The 22,099-nt window shown below is 46.4% G+C and overlaps 2 protein-coding genes across 4 annotated transcripts in view; both read left to right on the top strand.

Annotated features, from left to right (window-relative positions):
- PRICKLE2 (prickle planar cell polarity protein 2) overlaps positions 1-22,048 on the top strand; it is a 316,927-nt gene extending 294,879 nt beyond the window's left edge. For all 3 annotated transcript variants that reach the window (XM_081801442.1, XM_081801448.1, XM_081801455.1), the window contains one exon: positions 15,963-22,048. In XM_081801442.1, coding sequence (XP_081657568.1) covers positions 15,963-16,837 — 875 coding nt within the window. In that variant the 3' untranslated portion in view covers positions 16,838-22,048. The remainder of the gene's footprint in view (positions 1-15,962) is intronic.
- THOC7 (THO complex subunit 7) overlaps positions 1-22,099 on the top strand; it is a 331,341-nt gene that overhangs the window by 60,548 nt on the left and 248,694 nt on the right. The window lies entirely within an intron of this gene.

Genomic DNA, 22,099 nt, shown 5'->3' with positions numbered 1-22,099 from the left:
TCCCTGTCCTGGGCTCCGTTTCAGCCCCAGAGAAAGCATCTTGCCTCTAACTCTATTGAGAGGTGGGCCAAGGTAAAAAGGGATGGGATGGGCTCCCAACTTTTTCCATGTAATTTTATTGTCTTCCCTAAATTACAAAAAAAAATAGTTTTTAAAATATTACAGAACTACAGAAATATATACCATTGACCCTTGAAGAACACAGGGCTGGGGGTACCGAACCCCTGTATAGTCAAAAGTCTGCATATAACTTTTGACTCCCCAAAAACTTAACTACTCAAAGCCTCCTGTTGACTGGAAGCCTTCTGGATGACATAAACAGTCAGTTAACACATTTTTTTATATTAAATATATTCTATACTATGTTTATACAATAAAGTAAGCTAGAGAAAAGAAAATGTTAAGACATACATAAGGGAGAGAAAATACATTTATAGCACTGCACTGTATCAAAAAAAAAAAAAATCCGTGTATAAGTGGACCCACGCAGTTGAAACCCATGTTGTTCAGGGGTCAACTGTACTATATAAATTGAAATCGTCCCATAATTTGCATCCACCCACCATTAGGTGACAATTCTGTTAGTATTTGTCTCTGGGCATACACTGACAGATAAATAATTCTAAACAAAAAAGTCATCATACCATCTCACAATATATTTTTTTACTTAACAGTATATCTTGTTCATCTTTCCCTGTTGGTGTATATAGCTCTAACTTATATGAAGTTACGTAGTGTTTCATTGTATGATGGTACCATCATTCTTTTAACACATCCCCTATTGCTGGACACCTGGATTTTTTTCCAGTTTTTCACTGTTACAATTTGTGTTTCAGCGAACATTCTTTACTTGTATTTGTGTGCTTGTTCAGGTTTTTCCATAGCATCAATCCCTAGAAGTGGGACCCTCTGGGCCAAGGGATATGCACATTGCAAGTTTCTATAGATACTCCCAAATTGCCCTCTTCGAGGTAGTAGAAATTTGTACTTTCATCGAAAGATGAGGTGCTCTGAGCTGGGCAATTGGTAGGACCAAAAATCCTGCTTGAAGACGGGGACTACAGGACATGCCCACTGTGGTCCCCTATCTGCTCTGATATTTGGGGGTTTTATGTGCTCCCGGAGCAGAGAACAGCTCTGATGGCCCAAGAGTTGGAGCCAGACCAAGTAAAAGCCCTCCCTGTCTACATTCTCCAGCAGCCTGATGGGTTTCTCGGGAGCTAGCCATCTGAACAGTTTCCAGGGGACCTGGGTTGCCATCCACCCTGGCTGGGTTGGCACAGGGACCACACTTAGTGACAGGGGCCGGGGAATTAAGTCATCAGTCCTCACCAGCCAAGATCTGGTGGGAAAGGTAACACAAACTGTCCTGGAAATCCTGTGTCTGAGAGCAGCTCGGGGCTTGGCAGGTCACAGAATCCTCGCACCTTGCTTGGCGCTAGCGAGGCCGAGTTATAGAACAGGCAGCTTTTCAGACCCTGAATTCCAAGGTTTCCGGCCAGTGAGGAGGGCCGACCTGTTTATTTATTCACACTCATCTGACTTCAAAGCAGTGGGTTTTTTAATTTGAAAGAGGCATCCAAATCAACCAGAACACTTACTGAAAATGCAGTCTTGAGCTCCACTCACATAAGTCCTGATGCAGTAGTTATGGGGCAGGAGCCGGGAAACTGCATTTAAAGAAGCCACCCAGGTAATTCTGAAACAGGTGCTGTCAGGACCCACTCTATTTTTTTTTTAAGATTTTATTTATTTATTTGTCAGAGAGAGCATGAGCAGGGAGAGTGGCAGGCAGAGGGAGAAGCAGGCTCCCCCTTGAGCAGGGAGCCCGATGCGGGGCTCAATCCCAGGACCCCGGGATCACGACCCGAGCTGAAGGCAGACACTGACCAACTGAGCCACCCAGGATCCCCCCACTTTATAAAGTGAGCCTTGGCCATTCCATTCTGACTTTCTGGGGACAAAGCACAGGCTAACAGGTACTACACGATCTACTTGTGACCTGGCAATAGGTTTGGCATAACGAGCAGTGACGAAAATACACAAATCTTGGGTTTAGCTTTCTCCTTCTCTCCTTTTCTTTTTTTTCTGTCAACAGACTACATCCTTAAATGTTCCCTAACTGTCTGGGAACGTTTGTCTGGAAACATCCTAAGTGTTTTCATTTCAAACAACACTCCAGTACTTCTCCTTGCTCTCTCTTTTACCCCATGATCAGACACCATTCCTTTGGGGATTAGGCTCTGTTCTGGTACCTATACGGTATCCATACTGATCTGATAATGGGAGGTGTCTGTTTTGGATCATAGAATCAAAATCACAAACTTTCACAGAAATGAGTGAAGTGGGTCAAAAGGTACAAATGTCCAGTTATAAATAAATAAGTCCTGGAGGGGGGCAGTGCCTGAGTGGCTCAGTTGGTTAAGCATCGACTCTTGATTTCAGCTCAGGTCATGATCTCAGGGTCGTGAGATCGAGCCCCACATGGGGCTCTGCACTCGGCGCAGAGTCAGCTTGGGATTCTCTCTCTCCCTCTGCCTCTCCCCCATTCTCTCTCTCTCTCAAATAAATAAATCTTTTTTAAAAATTAAAAAAAAGGGGGTGCCTGGGTCACTCACTAGGTTGGACATCTACCTTTGGCTCAGGTCATGATCCCAGAGTCCCAGGATTGAGCCCCACATCAGGCTCCATGCTCAGCAGGGAGTCTGCCTCTCCCTATCCCTCTGCCCCTCCCCTCCACTCATGTTGTCTCTCTCTCTCTCTCAAATAAATAAAATCTTTTAAAATTTTTTTTTAATTTTAAAAAAATAGTAAGTCCAGGTGACGTAATGTACAACATGGTGACTGTAGTTAATAATACTGTATTGTATATTTGAAAGTTGCTAAGAGAGATTTTAAAAGTTCTCATCACAAAAAAAAATTGGAACTTTATATGGTGATGGATGTTAACTAGACTTACTGTGGTGATCATTTTGCAATATACACATATATCCAGTCATTGTGTTGTACACCTGAAACGAATACAAGGTTATATGTCAAATATATCTCAATAGAAACAAAAGACAAAAAAAGACTTTTGAACCATCTTTAAAAAAAAAAAATCACAGACTCTCAGCTGGGAGAAGATTGGAGAAACTCCAGTGCAGGTTCAGAAGAGGGGCTGAGGTTCAGAGGGGAGAAGTGATTTATTTAGTCTTCCCTCCCACAGCGAGCAGCAGAGCTGTGACTGGACTCCAGGTCCTTCCCTATCCAGACCAATTACTTTTTCACTACCCTAGTAAACACAGTTTATAGGAAACGTACAATCCGTGGAATTTCACAAAGTAAATGAAAGGTTTGACTAAGGTAAGAGGGGAGAGGCCTGTCTGGTGGGGTGCGGACCACGGGGAGGCAAATGAGGCACCTCCCGTGGGTACGGAATTGAACGGGGTGCCAAAAACTCAGTCATCATGATAAGCAATAGTTCATTGCAGCATTTTAAGAATCAAAATTCATGCAAAAATCCATGATTAACAAAACTTAAAAATTGTAAATAAAGACAGTATCAGTTTTACTGATTATTTTCTTTTTGCCCTAGGCTTCTGTTTCCACTGCACATGGCACTGTTCCAGTGACAGGGATAGAAATTGTCAGCAGATATGTTTGGATTTTAACAGGAAATCAATGTTAAGCCACCGTTTCCCAAAATGTGTCCTTTTGAGTGTGGGTGGAGCCAGGTGGGGAAGAGGTTCTATTGTCAAAGTATCTTCCTTTGTGGTAATTCCTACTGCACTTAAATCAGTTAAAGGCTTTGAGAAGTGCTTCAGAAATTGCCAAACCTTACTTGCCTACAGAGTCCTTTTTCGCATCATCCAGAGAGGATACTTCGGAAAATCTTCCTTAAATCCCAGACTGGGATATGTGTGCCATTGGCAAGGTAGGGGGAGAGAGATTGCAGGGCTTTGGAGAACTCTGGATTCCCAGCTCATCCTGGGCTAGCAGCTGCTTATTCCATCTGTGTGGTGGGTGAGGCTAGCCAAGCCCAGGCTGCCTCAGGAAACCCGCTGAAGAGCACAGATCGAGAGCAGGAAGGGAAGTTTGCATGGCCAGGTTCAGTGTTTTTATGCTTTCTAAGAATTCAGTCCTGGCTTTGCTCTTGTCAGAAGCAGGGAAATGGGGGCGCCTGGGTGGCTCAGTCAGTTAAGTATCTGCCTTCGGCTCAGGTCATGATCCCAGGGACCTGGGATCAAGGCCCGTGTCAGGCTCCTTGCTCAGCAGGGCTTCTGCTTCTCCCTCTCCCTCTGCCCTTTCCCCTGGCTCATGCTGTCTCGCGCACAAGCACGCTCTCGCTCTCCTCTCTCCCTCTCTCAAATAAATACATCAATTTTTTTAAAAAGAAAAAGAAGCAGCAGCAGAGAAATGGGTTGGTGGCAGCTTCATTTATGTTGATGAGTGGAGAAGAAAGGAAAAGGGTAGATCAAGACCGTACTTTTTCTCCCTCTTACTCAGGGTTCTTTGTTCCCCTGGCCAGAGATTTGGGGGCATTACATGCTCAGGAACAGCCCTCTGGTTGGTCTGCGATCAACACCTTCCTGGATGTATTAGAGAAACAAGGGAAACCAAGCTTTCTTGCCAAGTTCATGATAAAGGAAAGTACCCAGACCTTTGCTATTTCAAGTGTGGTCTGTGGACCAATAACATCAGCATATCCTGGGGGCTTGTTAGAAATTCAGAATCTTGGACCCAGCCCCAGATGCAGTGGATCCAAATCATCATTTTAAGAAGATACCTGGGTGACTTGCATGCCTGCTCAAGTTTGAGAAGAAGCTGCCTTTGGAAGTCTGGAGAACTAATTCAGTCCCTGCCTCTGTCACTGACTCCTATCATCCTCCATGACCTTGGGCAAGTTGCTCATCTTTTTTTTTTTTTTCTCTTTTCAGTTCTTCACCTGCAGGTACCACACTGCCTTCCCTCCAGACATGGGGGGGTGGGGAGAGGCACCAATGAAGAGTATCTTAAGTGTAAATTAATAATAGAAGTAATAATGATTACTTGAAAACTTAATTCTTACCCAAAAACTGTATTCTGTAGCTTGAATTTGTAAGACCTTGATGAAATCCCAAAACCATGTCTCTTTCTATATGTGTATCATTTTGCATACATTCGTTAATTCATCCATTTTTTCCATTCTATCCCCACGTTTTCAGTTCTTCACGCTATCCACTCATCCCTTTGAAAGCCACTCCATCTACCTGTCCATCACTGTATCTTTTCACCATTGGTCAGTCTAGTCATTGGCTCCATCATACATGTTGTCATGAACTTTTATGGCAAGAATAGCCCGTTGTCAGCTCCCAGCTATGTGTAAGTAGGGTCTTGAGAAGCAAGGATCCCAAGCTTAAAAGAGGGCATTGTATACTGCCCCTCAAATCCATAAACCACTTTCATCCAAACTTTACCCTCTTATCAAGCTGGCTGATAAGGGTGGGAAATGTATGTGCCTAAGTGGGGGACAGAGGCTTGTGGACAGGCAGGTAGGATACATGTGTAAATGTGCCCAGGGATGAGACCGTAGGTGGTAAAGGTCCCTGGGCAATCCAATTTAGAAAGGAAATAAAGAAATGTAACCCTCCAGACCAAACAAGGCCTAGCATGTTAGCTGCCAGTTGGACCCACAGGTCCCAGCCACAGCTGTCCAGCGTACCAGAAGGGGGATGCATTACACATATTCACCTTTCAAACTGTCATGAGTACGTTCTTGCCTCTCTTTGTGGTAATTTTTAATACAGATTTTATAGATGTGTAACGCAGAAATGTGCAGGAATCACGAGTTGCAGCCCAATGAATTATTACAGTCCTGCACCACTCCCAGGTCAAGCCCTAGACCACCGCCAGGCTGCAGAAGCCCCCTAATGCCCCTCCCACCCTCTGCCCCTCCCTCATCTCCAAAGCAAGCACTGTCATAACTTCAAACAGTTCGGATTCGTTTGGGATGGTTTTTAGTGTTACATCCGTGGAATCGTACCAGTTGTGTTCTTTTGTGTCTGACGTTTTTCACTCCATGAGCTTCATCCATGCTGTTGCGTGTAGCAGGAATTCATATTTATGCAATAGGAAGTTAGCCATTAATGAAAAGGATTTTGTGAATTGTGGCCACTGGTTCAAAGCTCGAATGTGTGGATGGTTCTTTACTTCTCTCTTTGCCTCCTGTCTGTCAGATCTCTGACTAACAGCCCCGTGGCCGTATTCCTTGTACTCTTTCTACTCACACGAATAAAAGGCAGGAAGTAGGAGTTCTGAAGTGGCTGCTGTGTGACCTTGGGCACATTATTCCTGCTCTCTATTACCCACTTGAAAAACTTGCATCCCAGTGCCTAGCAAGTTCACCTATAACAACAGGCAGAAAACTACTCGCAAAGTGGCAAATACGAGGTGAAAGACAATGAGAACATTCCGTCAGATGTCGCTGCCCCAGCACTGTTCTAAGTTCGGTGTATTCACCCCCTTACTATTCACTGTCACCAGAAATGAGGTGGCGTCTACTCTTCTTCCCATTTTACAGATGAGGGAACTGAGGCACCACACCGGCCAGGGTCTTGCCTGCGGAGACATAGCTCTAGGAGACCCGAGCTGGAAGGTGAACGTCAAAGTCAGTGCTCTTCTCTACTCCCCTGTGCTGCCTCTCGTCGGGGGGGCGGTGGGGAAGCTTTATTGCTTTATTCATCCTGCGGACAAGCACAGGAGAGACACTTTCAAACCCAAAGTGGCCTGGGAGAACCTCCCTCTGGCTCCCGTTTGCCTCCCTGTCCTCACCCCGACTCACACCATGCTCTGTGCCCCAATGACGCTGCCCTCCCGTCCCTTCTTCGAGCACTCGGAACTTTGTCTGGTCAGAATGTTCTCGTTGTTCCCTCTGCCTGGAACACTTTCCCCCACTCTTGGTGTGGCTGGTCCTTCACGTCCTCGAGGTGTTAGGATAATTATCACGCACCACCACGGGGTTCTTTGCCAGCACGCAGTCTAGGTAGAGCTAGTCTTTTATTCTCTAGGATAGCCTTGTGTTTCCTCCCTCCTGTGATTACTCCCCGGAACAGCTGTACTGATATGCTGATTGAGTTGTCTGTCTTCCCTGTACCGTGTAAGATCCTTTTGAGGTGTCCCCAGAAAGGGCCTGCTTCCCAGAGCCTGGCAATGGCTTCCTCCAGAATCTTTGAAGAGACCAAATGGGTCTCCAAGGCCCTGGCCGCCCACTCTCTGCCGCTGGAGAGCCATTGAGCTTCTGCCCAGTGTCGTCAAGTGCTTCCTAAACATAGACTCCAGTGTGGTCTGCTTGTTGACTTGGGTAGGTGGATTCTGGAAAGCAGCATGGGGTCAGTGTGAGCCCAGAGCAGACCCTGGCAAACAAGCTTCACCTGGTTTGAATTTTTTATGCATCCTTTCAATTAGCAATAGGCTTTGTGGCTACGCGGCCACAATCCCCCACAGAGCTGGAGAGGAGTTAAAATTTACCCCACATGTTTCTAAAAATGTCACTTCCTGGTCTCTCCCCTCACTACCTTTTACACGTCGGTCTTTATTGGGGTAACTTTATGAGGAAGTTAATGAGCAATCCAGCAGATAGAAGGCAAGGGACCTCCAGTCTGAATCAGGGTTTTGATCTTGACCAGGCACTCTCTGATAACTGCCCTCGGTCTGTAAGGAAAATGGCTTTAGTCCTATTGTGACACTTGTCACTTCCCAGCCACTCTGGCTCAAAGGCAAGTCTCTGGAATGAATGCTGCTAGAAGCCAAGGCCTTTGTTGTTGGGGAAACCAGGATTGGTCTTTCGAACCCGCTGGTTATGAGGCAGCTGTTCTTTATTTTGGGCCAGTCTCACCGAGTGGTCAGGGACCGGGAAAGGGCCCTTCCCTGGAGGGGAATCGGGGCGGACAGTGGGGTCATGCGAAGTCAGAAGCGTGCACCTCTCCCCCGAGCCCGCCTCAGCCTCCCTCTCGGCAACAGCTGCCTGAAGAAAATTGTTTCTTGCGTCTGCCAGCACTTTTCCTGGAACCCCAGAAGCAGATGGTGGACACGTGACTGTAAGCACTTATGACCAGCTCGTCCCTTGGGACCCCCTAGACAGGCTGTGACCAGAGTTAAAGATGGAAGAGAGCTGCATCAGGGCTCGAGATTTCAAAAGCTTCAGATGGAGGAGGAAAATAAGACAGTGAAGGCCTTAACCACAGGGAACTCTTGAAACCCACTGAGGGAGAGACAGACTGTGAGGAGTGGGTGTGCTGAGGGGAGTTTAGGGCGAAAACCACTTGGCAGTTCCCCAATTTGGGAGACATTACCACCCCCAGCCTCGTGGAATGCACTCATCCTTCTCTAGAAGAGAGAGCATGTCCATCCTGTCTGGTGGCTGGGCTCATGTTTGCCTTGTGGGGTGGAGCAGGATTTAGCCAGCTTTGCTGGAAGATCAGGAACAGAGTCCTTCTTAGGCTGTGGTCCGCAGCAGCCACAGGATTGCATCTGTTCGGGCAGGAGTCCTCAGCCGGGGCCGTTTTACTCCCACCGGACACTTGGCGGTGTCCAGAGACATTGTGAGTTGTCACAGCTGGAGGGGTGTGCTCCTGCATCTAGTGAGTAGAGCCCAGGGATGGTGCTAACCGTCCTTCGATGCACACAGCAGCCCCCATACAGCAAAAAAAAATTATCCTGCCCGAGATGCCAATAGCACCAACGTTGAGAAACCCTGAATCAGCATCTGAGGGCGCAGGCTTTCCTGGAGTCAAAGCACCTTCCGTTGCCAAGAAGATTGTCCCTGAGACTCTGTCACAACTCTGGCACAGCGTTCCTCTAACCCTCAAGGGCATGTGAATCACCAGAGAGGCTCCGGTGCAAATGCAGGTCGGGAGTCTGCAAGTCTGGGTAGGACACCGTGGCCACTGGCCACAGGTCACACTCTTCATAGCGAGGAACTTGGAGTGTGTCCATAATTTCTCCCTTATCCTTTCCCCTCTCTCTCTCTTGCCAGCCCCACCTGCGGCCGTCCCTGCCCTGCTCTGCTCGAACATTCCGTGCCCTGTCACTGAGGAACATGTGGTGGTGGTTAAACTCCACTGCCCAGATGACAGCTTCTCTCCAGCTGTCCAATTTGAAATTCTGAGTGTTGATGAAATCAATTGACTTAGTCGGAAAAAGGATCCCAAGGGACCTGATCAAACTACCCCCCCACACATACACACACTTGAATCAGCTTGTCCCTCAAAGCCATTTTTTTTTGCAGGCTCTGAGACCCTTAGACTGTGCAGAGCGCATGACTTTGGGGATGCTTAGGCTTGGTACAGCTTCCCAGCACATTCGGGTTCTAAACCAGAGGTTGACAGTTTCTAGAAAGGACCAGATAATAGATATTTTAGCCTTCGTAGGTCATATAGTCTCTGCCATGACTACTCATTCCTGCCACTGTGGTGGGAGAGCCGCTCTAGATGGTATGCAAATGAATAGGTGTAGTCGTGTTCTAATAAAACTTTATTTACACAAACAAGTAGTGATCTGAATTTGGACCGTGGGCTCTAGTGTGCAAACCCCCATTCCAGACAATTCCTATTCACGTCTTTCTGCTTCAGGAAAAAAAAAAAAAAGTCATAAAGGGAAGACCCTACCGCGAGCGAACTAAATCATCAGTGTGAGTCGTAAATGCCTAGAGGGCTAAGGTGAGTAGTTCCTCTTTCTTTTACTGTGCAGAAATGTAAAATGAGACTGCACCGTTTAGGTTGGCAGAAACACAACTGTGTCTTTCTGTGCCAGTTTCTTTGGAGGGGAGTGATAGGACTAGAAAGGGCAATAAATAAGGAACAGAAAGATGCAGCAAAAAGGGCTGCGTTACCTTGAAGTCTGCGTTGTCTTCTCTCTCGACTTGAGCGCGTGCTTTCTGCTCTCAGAATAAACAGAGAGAGGGAACACTGCAAAGATCGCCTTTCTTCCATCACACCCAGGGCATTCTTTGAAGATATTGATTTTTCTCGCTGTCACCGGCTTCTCTGAGACCTTCCATTTGCAGTGCGGGGCTGTTGCTCAGACTGACATGCCGGTGTTGCTTACAGCACCCGGGCTGTAGCTTCGTGCTGACAGTTTAACCACAGAGGAGCAGAGGCGAAATTCCACGCCGACCTCTCCTTTTGGGGGCAGGGCCTGCGGTGCTGATGGAAACCTGCAGCCCCTGCAGTTTGTGTAGCTCCTGGCCACACCGATCGCTGGGGTAAGGGTAAACGCAGGCTGTTCGCTTCAGAGTCCCCGAGCACCGCTCACAAATCCTGCATTGGTTGGGGAGGAAAAGACCCTCTCTATCTATTAAGAAAACAGAGTTCCACTGGACAGAGAATGACTTCGAATCTATGGCTCATGCCGTCCGATGGGATTCTTCAGCAAGGTTCTCCAGAATGTGTTGGGCACTGCGATCATGTCAGTGTCGCGTGTGGGGTCAGACTCTGCGGGCTCCCCAGAGAATTGAGTTGGCAATCTCTGCCTCCCCCACCACACCTCGCTTGCGGGCATGCACGTGCACACATCACGGCTTGGGCAGCAAGAAAAGTAAAATGTGTTGCAGCAGGAGAGAGTGACATAGGAGAGCCCCATTTGGTTGGACTCTATCAATGTGCAGGGGTTTGACACTGAGTCTCGTGCTGCACAGACAAATGGGGTAAAGAGACGAATTTCCTCTGTGTAGAGAAGTAGTCCCCAGCTGCAGTTTGGAGGCGCAAATTATTTTAACCGTGGCTCATCTTCAGTGAACATTGCCATGTGTCTGGCCTGAGGGGTGGGCGGATCGTCTTTCTCAGATTCATTCATTCATAGGATCACACCTTCAAGCATTTGTTTGCCTTTACGTCTGGCTGGGTATAAAATTCTTGGGGCACGCTTCCTTTCATTGGCAGTTTGGGGTCTTGCTTACTGCTTTCTTCCAGCATCTAGAATACCGCAATACCAGCAGCAAGATGAGGGCTAGCAAACAGGAGTCAGTTCCTGCCCTCTTGGAGGTTCTAGACTAGCCCAGGAGTTGAAGGTGAAAGGGAGACCACACAAAGGTACTGCAACTGTGGTGAGTCTTAATGAGGAAAAGTACATTTCTCCTCCTCTAATGTCGCTACAACTTCCGAACTCAGATACTGTCGTTATACCCATTTTAGAGATGTGTCTCTAGAGGCCCAAAGATTGCCCCAAGTCACCCAGCCAGGAAGTGGTTCTCCAGTTCAGCTCGCAGGGAGGGAAGGAAGGTTTCTTAAGTTGAGGTATGATCTGTGATAGACTGGGGGGCATGGAAGCTGCTAATTTAAACACATCTCCAGAGCTGTGATTAATAAGCCCAAACACTTTGTGCAGATCGAGGAGCTAATTATAAACCACCCGTCTTCTACTTTAAAATTGGAGATGTCCCAGATGGTAGGCCGCGTAATGAAGCACCACAGACAATGAGACTGACAGGTGTGACCGTGTGTTTCTGTTCCTGACGGTTAGCATCCCACCTATCTGAATTATAATTGGTTGTTTTTTAAGTCCTGTCCCACTCCAGGTCAGAGGGTAGCTGCTTTTTCCTAGCTGTGGCAGTGTGAGGCTCCATTGACCTTAATTCCATAAATATTTATTGAGCACCAGTGGGGTACTCCTAGTTCTGGGGGGGGGGTCTGGTGAACAGGGGAACATGATCCCTGCTTCCAGGGGGCATCCATTCAACTGCAAACATACGAACTTAAGAAAATAAGTCCGGGTGGGGACCTTAGAAATCAAGGCTACAAAATGACTGGTTGTTGGGGGGATAACTTGCTGCTTTAGAAAGAGCAATCAGGACAGGTACCTCTGAAGAGGTGACATTAATGATGAGCAGAAGTCAGCAGTGCAGAGGGGAGGGTTTTCCAAAGAGGGCTGAAATGAGCTTGCTGGTGGTGAAGGTGTAACTGAAGCCAACTAAGCTGGGAAGAGCATTTGGTGGGTGATCTTGGAGGCCCCTGAGGGTCTTGAGGTCTGCATAAGGACTCTGGACTTTGCCAATAATGAAATTAACCACAGAGATACCTGTTTAGGGGCAAATACATGATTGTTGCTCATCAGTGGGTAACATTGGCCATTCGGTTCATGCTCTGCGTGCAGGAAGACCCTGGAGAAAAATCTGAGTTAATCAATAGGAAGGTTTATTCATAAGTAAATTAATGTATTAATAACGTCTGCAGTGAGCAGGTAGCTTTTGCAACCCCACCCCCATGTCCCCGAGGGAATAGCCTATGTTTGGGATAAGTGATTAGTTGTAGGCTCTGGGTTGAGCACCGGGCCCCTCCTGTTCTTGACCGAGCATTTTTCTGTTCTGGGGAGGGTCGAGGTGGTTAAGGTTATCCTGAGATTGCCCAGAACACAGAAGGACAACACGAGTGGGACTGAAGCTGCTCTTCTTCATGTTAACCTCATCGAAATAAGAATCTGTTCACATACGTGATGTCCTCAGAAATGCTAGACTTGGGAGCTTCTAAAAGACAGGGTCAGGAAAACAGCTTGTTTGGGAATGTATGGTATTTCCTAGCTTGTTGATGCTGACCCTGATTCCACTCCAGGGCTTGTGGAGAAAGCCCAGCGAAGATCACTGCATCCACCTGTATAGCTTCTGCTTCTCCCTGTGATTTTGAAGAATTTTTTCCTTCCCTACTGGATGGAGTTCACCTGCCCTGACGACTCATTCATCATCCTTGGTTGCTGTCCTGTCCTCTCCGCCTTCAGGTTGGGGAGGTTCTGGAAGTGATTAGGCTGTTGTAAATCAGCTTTTATGATGTGTGTGTCAGAGATAAGCAGCAGGGAAAGGGGGAATTAAAGACCTCATCCCCTCCTGCCCTGACAATTACCCCGGTAATGGAATTAAAAAATCTAGATGAAAGTATTGTGGTTGGCAGAATAGTTTCTCCACAGGCATAGCCAGCATTTAAATTTGGCTCTTTAATGAGAACACTGCTTTATTTTTATGCCATGTTATTGAGGTATAGCTTACATATGAGGTAAAGCAAGCAAAATATTAAAACTGCACCTCACGAAATTTTTCCATGTGTATCCTTTTATAACCATCACCCAGGTCTAGATATAGAACATCTCTGGCACCCTCGAAGTTTCCCTGAGGTCCCTTCCCACTGCCCTGATCTCTGCCACCATAGACGGCCTCAGGCTGCTCTTGAACTTCATATAAATGGGCTCACACAGCACGTACTCTCTTGTGTCTGTCAGCATTTTCTGACATTCATCCCTGTTGCTTGGTGTCATTCATTCTCGTCGTTGTATGGAATTCCACCATATGATGGTTTCTCAGCTGTAGCATGACTGACCTCTGGGGCTGGATAATTTTTTGTTGTGGGGACTGCCCCGTGTGTGCATCGTACAGCGTTCAGCAACATCTCCCTGGCCTCTCCCCTTTAGATGCCAATAGCATACACCACCTGCCCCCCAACCCCAGTAGCTTCCTCGGGCATGGAAAACCAAACCATTGTATATGCATACACTACAGTTTTTGCAGAAACTTTCAAACTTACTGAAATGTTGCAAAAATGGAACAAACAATACCCAGAATGTCCTCTTTACCCAGATTCACCTGTGGTTAACAGTTTATCCCGTTAGTTTATCATTGGTTCTCTCTTGCACACACACACACACACATGCACGCAATGTATTTCTGAACGATTTGAGAGGAAGTCACATCCAGCTCATCCATGTACTACCATATCCGTCCCCGTGTATTTCCTAAGAGGAAGGATCTTCTCCAACATTATCATAATTATCACCGTTATCAAAATTACCACAGTAGATTTGGCATAATATGGTTATTAATTGCCCATGTCCCAATTTTTGTCAGTCGTTCCACAGTTATGCTCTATAACATTCTCACTAGAGAATAAGTTCGGAGGGATTGGGTATTCTGTATCGTTGCCATGGTTCCTTCATGTTCTTCAGTGTAGAACATTCCCTCAGACTTTTATGATAGCGGGAAAAAAAAAATGTTTTAGGATATAGTCCCTTTTTTTTTTTTTTAATAGAATTTTCCTCATTTGGGAGCTTATCTCATGTTTCCTTCTGAATCCATTCAGGAAGTGTTCCTGACTGGAACACTGCATGAGTGGTCGTGTGCCTTTCTCAGGACCTACGTCAGGAGGCACGCAGTGTCCAGTTACACCTCATCGATGATGTTAAGTTTGCTCTCCTGGTCAAAGTGCTGTCTGATTTCTCCATCGTGTGGCTACTTAATTTTTCCTTACAAACTAATAAATACGTGGAGAAACACTTAACCACCATGCAAATACCCTGCTCCCCCATCAAATTTTACCCCCCTGACTTGAGCATAAGTTGACTCTTGCATGAATTGATCTTTATGTACAGTGGTTACAAAATGGTGGTCTTCCAAATCCAGCACCCCTTCTATGCGTACTCATTCTACTCAACATCCTATTGTATACAAGAGCCCAGTCTTCTCCCCCATTTATTTGTTGGTGTGTTTATCTGGTATAGGTATGGACTCATGATTTCCTCCTTTTTCAATGGTTTATAAATCATTACTGTTTTTAATGTTTTGATGCTCAAGTTGCTCAGCTTTGGCGAGTGAGAGTCCCTCATTTTTCATTTGTAACACTTCCTTCCTCTTTGGCATAGCAAGATGTTCCAGGCTCAGATCTTACATTCCCTCCTCCTGTCCTGGAATCAGCCATCTCTCCAGACTCCTAATTCCTTTTAAGGGGGAATGGTATAAAATACAATTTATTGATCTTTTTTCCTATTAATTGACATTTGAGTTATTTCTAGTTCTAAGCTACTATAAAGAAAGCTTCTCCAAATACCCCTGTACATTTTTTGGACCTATAAACTGATTTCTGTTTGGTGTATAATCAAGAGTAGCAATGGAAACTCATAGAATCGCCACTCTGATTGTACACCCAACAGAAATAACACATTAAGTCCACACACACACACACGAAAGGGCACAGATTTTCAAAAAAGCTTCATTGATAATTCGTGTGTGTGTGTATTTAGCTTAAACAGATATTGCTAAGTAGTTTTTCAAGTGTTCAGAACGTTAGTTTTGTCAGGGGAGTGGGGTTGTTGGCCCCAGCAGGGAGGGACGAATAATCAGTGGCAGGGGTCATAATGGGCCATTGCAATTCAAAGACATGTTTTCTGCAACCAGCAATGGCAAAATTGCTCATCTTCCAACAGGTAATGAGTGAAAATGCTTAGATTTTACCACCTGGGCCATTCTTAAGCCTCTATTTCGAGGCTCTTTTTTAAAAAGTGCCTCCCCCAGGGAAGGAGTGTCCCAGAGTCCCACTCACATCTTCTGGCTGTCAGGGGCCCATTTAAAACCCTGCAGCAGTCATTTACTGAAGAGCCTGAGAGAGCAAATATCCCTCTATGTACACCCAGGGAGTCACTTAGTGTTTCAGACATTTGGGCTATGGGGCTTAGGGACTACAGGCACAGGGGGAAGCTGCTGGAGGCTAATAGGAAAGTGAGTTGGTCTGGTATCATGGGATTAGATGTGAGGCTCAGTGTTGGTAGGAATTGCTTGGGCATGGCCCAGCGGCTGTCGCTGGAACCTTCCACATCCAGAATGTGTCCCGTGTACTTAACAGTGCAGCATTAGATCAAAGGGGTAATTGACGCACTTTGTAAAGTGAAATTCTAAACAGAGGAAGCATGCGTAAGATGCACAGTGGGCTCCTAGTGACTTCGATGAGCCTTTGGAGGAATTAGTAACTAGTAAAATGTACCTCTGTGGAAGCATTTTAACCAGGTATCCTCTCTAGGTGGGCTGTACCCCCCTGTGGAGCGGGGAGAGCTCTCCCAAACATTCTGAGAGCGCCTTTGTGCAGCGTACAACTGCACAACCATATGCCGCGATCCTGGATAGACAGCGGTTCCAGTGAACAAGACTGCACGTTTGTATTAACCTCCGTGGTCCTCTCTTCCCTCTCTCCCCCCAGGCCTGTCCGCCGATGGTGGCGCCAAGCGCCAGGAGCACCTCTCCCGGTTTTCCATGCCCGACCTCAGCAAAGACTCTGGAATGAATGTCTCCGAGAAGCTGAGCAACATGGGCACGCTTAACTCGTCCATGCAGTTCCGGAGCGCAGAGTCGGTTCGCAGCCTGCTCTCTGCCCAGCAGTACCAGGAGATGGAGGGAAACCTCCACCAGCTCGGCAACCCCATTGGGTACAGGGACCTGCAGTCCCACGGCAGGCTGCACCAGAGCTTTGATTTCGAGGGGGGGATGGCGGGCAGCAAGCTGCCAGGGCAGGAGGGCATGAGGATCCAGCCCATGAGCGAACGCACGCGGAGGAGAAGTACCTCCCGCGACGACGCTCGCCGCTTCCGACCCCACCGCTCCAGGCGTTCCCGGCGCTCTCGCTCGGACAACGCCCTCCACCTGGCCAGCGAGCGCGAGGCCATCTCTCGGTTAAAAGAAAGGCCCCCGCTCCGAGCCAGGGAGGACTACGACCAGTTCATGCGCCAGCGGAGCTTCCAGGAGAGCTTGGGCCAAGGGTCCCGAAGGGACCTGTACGGCCAGTGCCCGAGAACGGTGTCGGACCTGGCTCTGCAGAATGCCTTTGGGGAGCGGTGGGGACCCTACTTCACCGAGTATGATTGGTGTTCCACCTGCTCGTCCTCTTCGGAGTCTGACAATGAGGGCTATTTCCTAGGAGAACCCATCCCCCAGCCCGCCCGCCTGCGATACGTCACAAGCGATGAGCTGTTGCACAAATACAGCTCCTACGGCCTCCCCAAGTCTTCCACGTTAGGGGGCAGGGGACAGTTGCACAGCAGGAAAAGACAAAAGAGCAAAAACTGTATCATCTCTTAATACGGTTGGCGTCAGGGAATGGGGGAAGATGGGAGCTAAGAATGTACATCCAGAAACTTGCACTGTTTTCAGTTTTAAAGCGCTTTCCGGGGGTGGTTGCTGGAGGAGAAGAGGAACGTGGTGCCAGTTGTGGAGGCAAGGTTCTAGACTGACTCAATAGGTAGTCCCAGTTCTCGGCATGTTGAGTATTATTTGCACATTTCACTTTGGAAACGCTGTAGACTCTGTGGAGGCCAGGGTTGGCCCCCTCCTGCCCGTCAGTCTGTGTGGAGTCGCCTTTCGCAAGATGGCAAACTGTTTCCCGCTCGCTTATATCCTCTCTGGTTCTCTTACTTTTAGGACCCTTTTTCCAGTAAGTAATTTGTTTATTAGCCAGGACCCAAGACTAAGTTATTTACATGTCCATTGTAAATGCAATGTAAATGAGAGTTCTGATAAAATATTTTTGTATTTTGTAATATCAAAGGAATTTCTATATCGTAGGACTCAGTGAAGACTTGCATGCACATCCAGCGTTGTCTTTGAGTAGTATTCAGAGGTGGTCCAGGACCACCTTTTTTTTTTTTTTCTTTTTTCTATACAAATTTGTTACATGTCAGTGAGACCTTTTTCAAAGGAGTTTATTCAATTTGACTTTTTGTGGCTGAAAAAAAAAAATGAACTATTACACCCAAAGTATTTTATGCTCCATTCCATCTTAAGGAGACATCCTTAAGTCTGCTCCCACCCTCGGTAGAATTTCTTCTCTACAAAGTGATAGTAATTTTTTTTTAATTGCAAACGTAACTTTTGCCAATTAGAGAAACCAACCAGTGTCCGTAAAGTCCCGTGAGCAACGCCATCCCTGCTGGGAACATTGAAGTTGCTTGCTATTGGTCTGTCCCTTGGGGAAAATGAAAGTGACTGTGAGTGGTACCCGTCGTGTGATGTCAGCATGACGTTGTTTTGAATGTGGCATTATTTTCTGGTGCTCATGTTTCCTGGATTATATTATCTGCTTTCCTTTACCAAGGCAGACAGAACAGCTGCCTTAGCCTGACAACCGGTTGTCCTCAGTGCAAATGAACTTAAGCAGTACATATGTAGGGGCAGAAGGTTCTGTGGGGCTCTGGGAGTGACGGGGTGTTCTAGAGCGTACGTCATGCGTGGAGAAGGAACAAGGGAATTCGAAAAGCAGAAAGCAAGTCAAGGGTGGAGACTGAAGGGGAATATGAAGGAAGGTCAGAGCAAAGAGAGCTTCTGGAAATGAAGTAGAGTGGAGGTGACCACTACCTTGAATACCCCTCCCCCCCCCCAGTGCTTGTGGAAAGAATCCAGTTTAACACACCCCGTAACCAGAGTGTATGGGTTACCCAGGAACGGGAGCTGCTCGGGAAATTTCAGGGTGATGGCCTTGAAAAACAAATGCTGTTCAGAAGGGGATTTTCGTGTTGAACTTTGGGGACTGTTGGTCAGACAGAAAATGGGCTCAAAAGTGAGTTTGCTTGAAGAAGACATTTAACGGTTGTGTTGTTTATAGTAAAATAAAACTTCCTACCTTGCTTCAGTTCAAAGTGAAGCGCTGGCTTTTTCTTCCATTCTCCTCCTCCCTTTAATGGATTGTGGCAGTTGAAATAATCCATCGGAGGACCCACCTTTAGTGAGATGTACTGTTCATGTAGTACACGGTGTATCTCAGTGCCCATCTGCCATGGTGAGGTGAGCGTGGTCTCTTTTCAGTATAGTAGTTAATATTTTCTAGTATTTTTTTATGGAGAGAATGTGAAAAGTGGCTTTTCAGACACCATCCCAAATGGGTCTGGGGAAAAGAAGGCTGTAAAGGTCGTGGAAATGGCACTCCATTCAGGATGTATTAAAATAATTTGCTTTTCAGGTATTAATATGACATTTGTCATTGTCACTGATTTTTTAAAAAAGCAATGCAAATGTTGGTTGTGGCTGTTTTCCGCATGCTATCTTCATATCTAAATGCTTCATTAATTATCCAAGCCTCCGGAGAATTAACTCTATTACGTTTGTATAGTAAGTTTGTAAACTGCTTGGCAAAACTGATTAAGAAATAATGTGCAACACCATGCTACTGAAGTGGCAGGTTTCTGGTAGAAATCGGGCGAGTCCAATTTGGAGTTTTGAGTTCCTTGATTGATGAGAATAAAAAGGCATTTGGGAATAAGAAAAGAGAGACAATAGTAGATCGCTTAACATAACAAACAACTGAAAATCGTGTCTGTCCTCTGTGGCCTGGAATTCAATGAAAGAAATTCTCCTGGTAAAAGCTGCTTTCTAACTCCATCCTTTCCAGAAGTACCTCTTACTTTCCCCAGACGAGGCTTGAGCCACCATCAGCAGAAAGAAGAGGGTGGCCGGAAATCAACCCGTAGCCACATCCTGTGAGAGGGTGGGAGGAATAAGCGATTTCAGAGCTAGCTGCCCAGGGAGCATCCGGCAGCTCAACTGGCCAGAGCTTGAAATATATTGAGATGCAAGCCTCAGGGTCACACTGTCTATAACTAAGTTCACCTCCGTGTGTTCCATCTCAGCTTCTGCCCACCCCACATGCAGCCAGGCACCTTACAGATGATGCCCAGGAGGCTGGTAAAATCATCACAAAGGTGATGGGACCTCCAAGTGAATGCCCTGGAGAAAGCAGGATGTCACTGTTGTAGGAATTCTACCCATTAGTGATAACTTACACCTAACATCACGGAATCCCAGTCCCAGAAACTCAATGCGTTCTCTTCTGAGGCAAGAACTTAGGGTCCTCACGTGATTCCTCCATCATAACCACGAGCTCTTCCTGGTCAAGTTTTGCCTTGTGAGTGGAGCTTACACTCACCTCTTTCTAGATTTCATTTCATCTTCGATAGACTGTTCTAGAAAAGTAATCTTTTCCTAGTTTCCTTTCATCTCTAATACCTTGGGTTTGCTTTTTCTACCTCTCTTCATATTGGTCTTCCTGTCCTTTGGTTAAAACCACCACTTTGGACTTCAGGTCATTTCTTACCGCTGCTCAATTCAGTGGCAACAGAATGCACTCTTTCCCAGGAAGAAGTAGCCATTGACGGTTTCCTGAATGGCCCTGCCAATACATACAACCCTTGATTCTGTGAACAGCTTTCTTAGCAGCCTGGTGGCATGGAGTGTGGCATTCAGGTACCCTTCCTTCTGTCCTGTAGTTCCAGGATCTCTATCAAGTGTGAAGGTGAATGAGGTGAGGGAAAGCAGAACCATGCTCCCTGGTCCTGTGCAGGTGTAAGGCGGGTAGGGTTCCTAGTGTTGGTTGTTTGATGCCTCCTTTCCACATTCACCTTCTCATCTCTAGTCCTTCCTTTCTGTCCTCAGCCAGCCCAGTGAACAAGCAATTTTGTCTTTCCAGTAGGGGACCAGAAGACAGCCCGTGCTCATCCTCTTTTCCCATTCTGTAGGATGCTTTTGCACTGCAACCAACTATATTTCCTTCTCCTGCAGTGGCTTTCCACTTCTTGGGTACCCCTCGCCGTTGCTGAGTTCAGGTGCAGCCAGTGATGACATAGATGTAACGCATGCTCTTCCATCCCTGCAACCCGGCCCATAAAACCAATGGATGGATCTACACTTTCCCGGGGAGCATGGATGCAGCCTCAGAAAGCTTTATGACACTCCAAGCTGCCAGGGTCAGTCGATTAGAACTGAGGTCATTTGATAACAAGTCTCATTTGTGAACTGGTTTTTATTTGTCTTTCCATCGTTTGCCATGGGCCCAAAACAGTACACCACCCTTTTTAGGAAGCCTCATTCATAAATGACTGTGAGAGCCCAATTCCTTTGTGGATGCTAAAAGTGGAGGCTGACTTCTATAAGCTGTTTTGCTGTCTTTGTTTTAAGACAAATCTCTTCGGCCTCCTTTTGCATTCCCATGTTCTTGGCCAATTATTACAAGCAGCCTTCTGTTCATGCTTTTGCAGAGGTCAGATAAGAGGCCATCTTACTCTTCATCTAATCCCACCTTCTAACCAGAAATAACACAAATATTTGAATTCCAAGGAGAAGTGCTCTGTGTGTATTTCTGTCTAACAGAAACCAGATGCTAATGGCTAAGAAGGAGGATCTATCTCTGACCAAAGCAAAGTGGGAAATGAAACCAGTTATCTGAATATTTCATGTCAGAAGATTTGCTATTAGCAACTGTTTAGCACCTTCAAGGCTTTGAAATGGGCTCTACGGACAGCCTTCCAGCTGCAGGACTCAGTGAAGCCTCCTCTCCTGATTTTGAAGGCACTTTCAGGTTTCTGCCTTTTGAGGTCCATCTCTCGAAGCACAAGGGAAGTAGAAATGAAGACAGCTTTGCCTTGCATCCAGTGCTTGGCCCCTTGGGGCCGTCAGCAGACACCAGAGCTCGTCTGTCTGACCACTTGGAAGCAGCTGTCAAGGTTAGGACCAAGAAAGTATTGGATTCCTTTCCCATTTTCTCATAATAGTAGCCCAGTCAACACAAGACTGCCATAAACCATGACTCACTATTGGGAGCTATACTCTTTTATAAGCTTACTTCCTGCTGACAAAACTAGATTTCCCCAAGGGGAATAAAAAAGGAGGGAGGAAAGTCACATTGTGTAGGAAAACATTTCTGGTGATTTAGATAGGATGAATCTGTAGGATAGAAAAAAAAAATTCTTCTATGCTGAGTTTTTGGAGATATCCCTTCACCCTACTGGGCATTTGGCCATTCGTGTTCAATAGGTCACTGTCCCACCTTTTTAAAATTTTTTGGAAAGAGTTACCCACTAGTAAGTTCTGCTCTCCAGCCTCTCTAGTTGATATTCCTGTGTTTCCATAACGCATTTTGGTTCTACGATGGACCCTGACTTAACATTCTAAGGTCTAAGAGTCCTGCATTTTCCTTAGCAAATTAGGACTTCGGCAGTTTTCCCTCTCCTAAACACATTCTTTCCTGTATAGAATAGCTTTGCCCATCTCCTGCTTTAACTCCAAGTGCATAAACAAAACCTCAGAGGGTCTGAGAAGGTGAGGCGGGCCAGACTCTGTGTTGTGTGTCGAGTGTCAAGCTATTTGTAAAGAAGGTCTGCAACGGGCCTTTGGTGTGGGCTCTGCCAGAGACTGTTGTGAACACTTTGCTTGAGATCCGTGCCCTGTAAAATGGATATGTTTTACTGATGTCTGTAATACATTTGTAAACTTCCAATAAAATTTGAATAAAAGAAGTGTTGCCAATCTTCTCAGTCCTCCCTCCCTTTCCAGATTTCTTGAAATTGTTGCCTTTGA

The sequence above is a fragment of the Leptonychotes weddellii genome, chromosome 1 (assembly GCF_054177405.1).
Source record: "Leptonychotes weddellii isolate Sample4059 chromosome 1, ASM5417740v2, whole genome shotgun sequence".
Taxonomy (NCBI): Eukaryota; Metazoa; Chordata; class Mammalia; order Carnivora; family Phocidae; genus Leptonychotes; species Leptonychotes weddellii.
Note: the sequence above shows the minus strand (reverse complement) of the source record. Positions and strands in the feature narration are given on the sequence as shown.